Source organism: Cynoglossus semilaevis, chromosome 18, assembly GCF_000523025.1.
Source record: "Cynoglossus semilaevis isolate Cse_v1.0 chromosome 18, Cse_v1.0, whole genome shotgun sequence".
In the NCBI taxonomy this organism is placed as follows: domain Eukaryota; kingdom Metazoa; phylum Chordata; class Actinopteri; order Pleuronectiformes; family Cynoglossidae; genus Cynoglossus; species Cynoglossus semilaevis.
The window spans coordinates 1,318,337-1,320,433 of record NC_024324.1 but is presented as its reverse complement, the minus strand read 5'-3'; the positions used below and the strand labels follow the sequence as shown (position 1 = coordinate 1,320,433).

Genomic DNA, 2,097 nt, shown 5'->3' with positions numbered 1-2,097 from the left:
GACCACAGTGGAACACATTTACTGGCCCGCTCCAGGCAGAACTGGAAAAAAACAGAGGAACCCAGCCCATGTTTGTGATGGCAGTGAGAGACACTTTTCCAATATTTAATTCTGGCACGTGCTCCGATGCCAAGAATTTATTGCAGTGCCACAGTCTGGCTCGTGGGTGTGTGCACGTGTGCGTGTGTGTGTGCGTGTGTGTGTGTGTGTGTATAAGAAGAGGGAACGGTTCAAACGAGAAGAGAACTTGTGGTTTTGGAGGAACCCTCCGGTTTCTCAGTGTTCCCAGCGACTGAGACAGTTGTCGGAGAACACTTGGTCCTCTGGTCCTCTGGACCTGGTCCTGGTCCTGGTCCTGGTCCTGGTCCTGGTCCTGGTCCTCTGGACCTGGACCTTCAGCTGGTCTCCTCCTCAGTCTAGAGTTAGGGCCAGACTTTTTTCAAAGATTTATTTCTTTATTTATTCACAGTATAAAATCAAATCAATTTTTTTTTTTTTTACTGAAAGTGAGTGAATAAAACGTTCTGTGCATAATTCACACTGTAAAGAACTGAAGTCCCTGAAAAGATGAATTGGTTCATTGTGTTCTTTGTTCAGTTCCTGGACTCACTCCTACAGTGGGTCGGTCTGCAGCACGACCTCGGTGACAGAACCGATGTTTCAAAGCACCAGAACCTGCACAAGAACCTGCACACACCTCTCAATAATCAGAGCAGAACTTTTTTTTTTTTACCCTGCTTCATCCTTAACTCCTCCTTCTTTTCTCACTTATTTTCCCCCAACAGGACGAGGAATCCCACAGAGCGCCCCCCCAGTGCCGTCTGGCGGGACCCACTTCCGCTTCCCCCCCTCCACACCCTCAGATGTCCTGTCCTCCAGCGAGGAGCTGCGCAGTCCGGGCATGTTCAGCAGCGTGGCCCGACGGATGGCCCGCGGCTCCGTCAGCGACTGCAGCGACGGGACCTCCACCAACTCTGAGCTGGAGGAGGCGGTGGGCGCCGATGAGCGGGGGGTGGGGGCGGAGAGGGCCTTCAGGGGTCTGCTTCCTCCACGCCTGCCCCACGAGTCCCTCTTCAGAGTCTACGGCGGAGCTCCAAACCCCGCAGGCCTCCCCAGACATGGACCCAGGGTCCACCCAGACCCCCTGTCTCCCTTCCCCGTCTCACCCCTGCCCGGTCCCGGTGGTCTCCTCGCGCCGACACTGTCCCCGGCCCTGTCCATGACCCCGACCCCTCACCTGCCCTACACCCCCTCACCGTCCCTGTCCTCGCCCATGATGGGCTCCCACTTCTCCTTCAACCCGGAGGACATGAAGCACTACCTGCAGGCCCACACCCAGTCCGTCTACAACTACCACCTCAGCCCCCGGGCCTTCCTCCACTACCCCAACATCGTCATCCCTCAGCCGCACCGCCCCACGCTGGAGAAACCGCCCACCCACCACCTCCATCTGCCGCTCTCCCACCCCCTCGGCCCGCATCCAGGAGGAGCAGAGGAGGTCCAGCAGCACCCGTCCCCCTTCAAGTTCAAGCTGCAGCCTCCCCCGCTGGGGAGAAAACAGAGGGATTCAGGAAGTTCACTGGCTTCAGCTTCCTCCTCCTCCTCCTCCTCCTCCACCAGCCAGTCCTCGTTCTCTGGCTCTGGACAGTTAGGTGGTTCTGGTCTGGCTGCAGGTCCTCCAAAGATCCAGGTGAGATCACACACACACACACTCACACACACTGTCCTGTTGTACCAGGAGTTTGTCTCACGTGAATTAACCTCTCTGTGCCACCAGGTGGAGCCCATATCTGACATTGAGTCAGAGGAGGAGGTGGAGGTGACTGACATCAGCGAAGAAGAGGAGATGAATCACATTGATGAAGGAGGCGTCTTCAACCCCGTGGCTCACTATCGGCTCAACACCCACCACCACCACCAGCACCACCAGCACCAAGCTAACGGTACCAGCAGCAGCTGCCCCCCCGCTCCCCCCCACAACCACCAGGACGAGGACGACGACGAGGAGGTCTTCAAGACTCCCGCCACTCCTCCCCTCGGCAGTGCCGGCCCGCCTTTCCCACTCCTGAACCTGCAGAGCGAGCCGGGTCAGGCCGC

General features: G+C 57.7%; 1 protein-coding gene across 1 annotated transcript in view; it reads left to right on the top strand.

Annotated features, from left to right (window-relative positions):
* erf (Ets2 repressor factor) overlaps positions 1-2,097 on the top strand; it is a 38,368-nt gene that overhangs the window by 33,453 nt on the left and 2,818 nt on the right. Inside the window, exons 4-5 of the mRNA XM_017041101.2 lie at positions 786-1,690; positions 1,778-2,092. Of these exons, the coding sequence (XP_016896590.1) occupies positions 786-1,690; positions 1,778-2,092 (1,220 nt within the window). The remainder of the gene's footprint in view (positions 1-785; positions 1,691-1,777; positions 2,093-2,097) is intronic.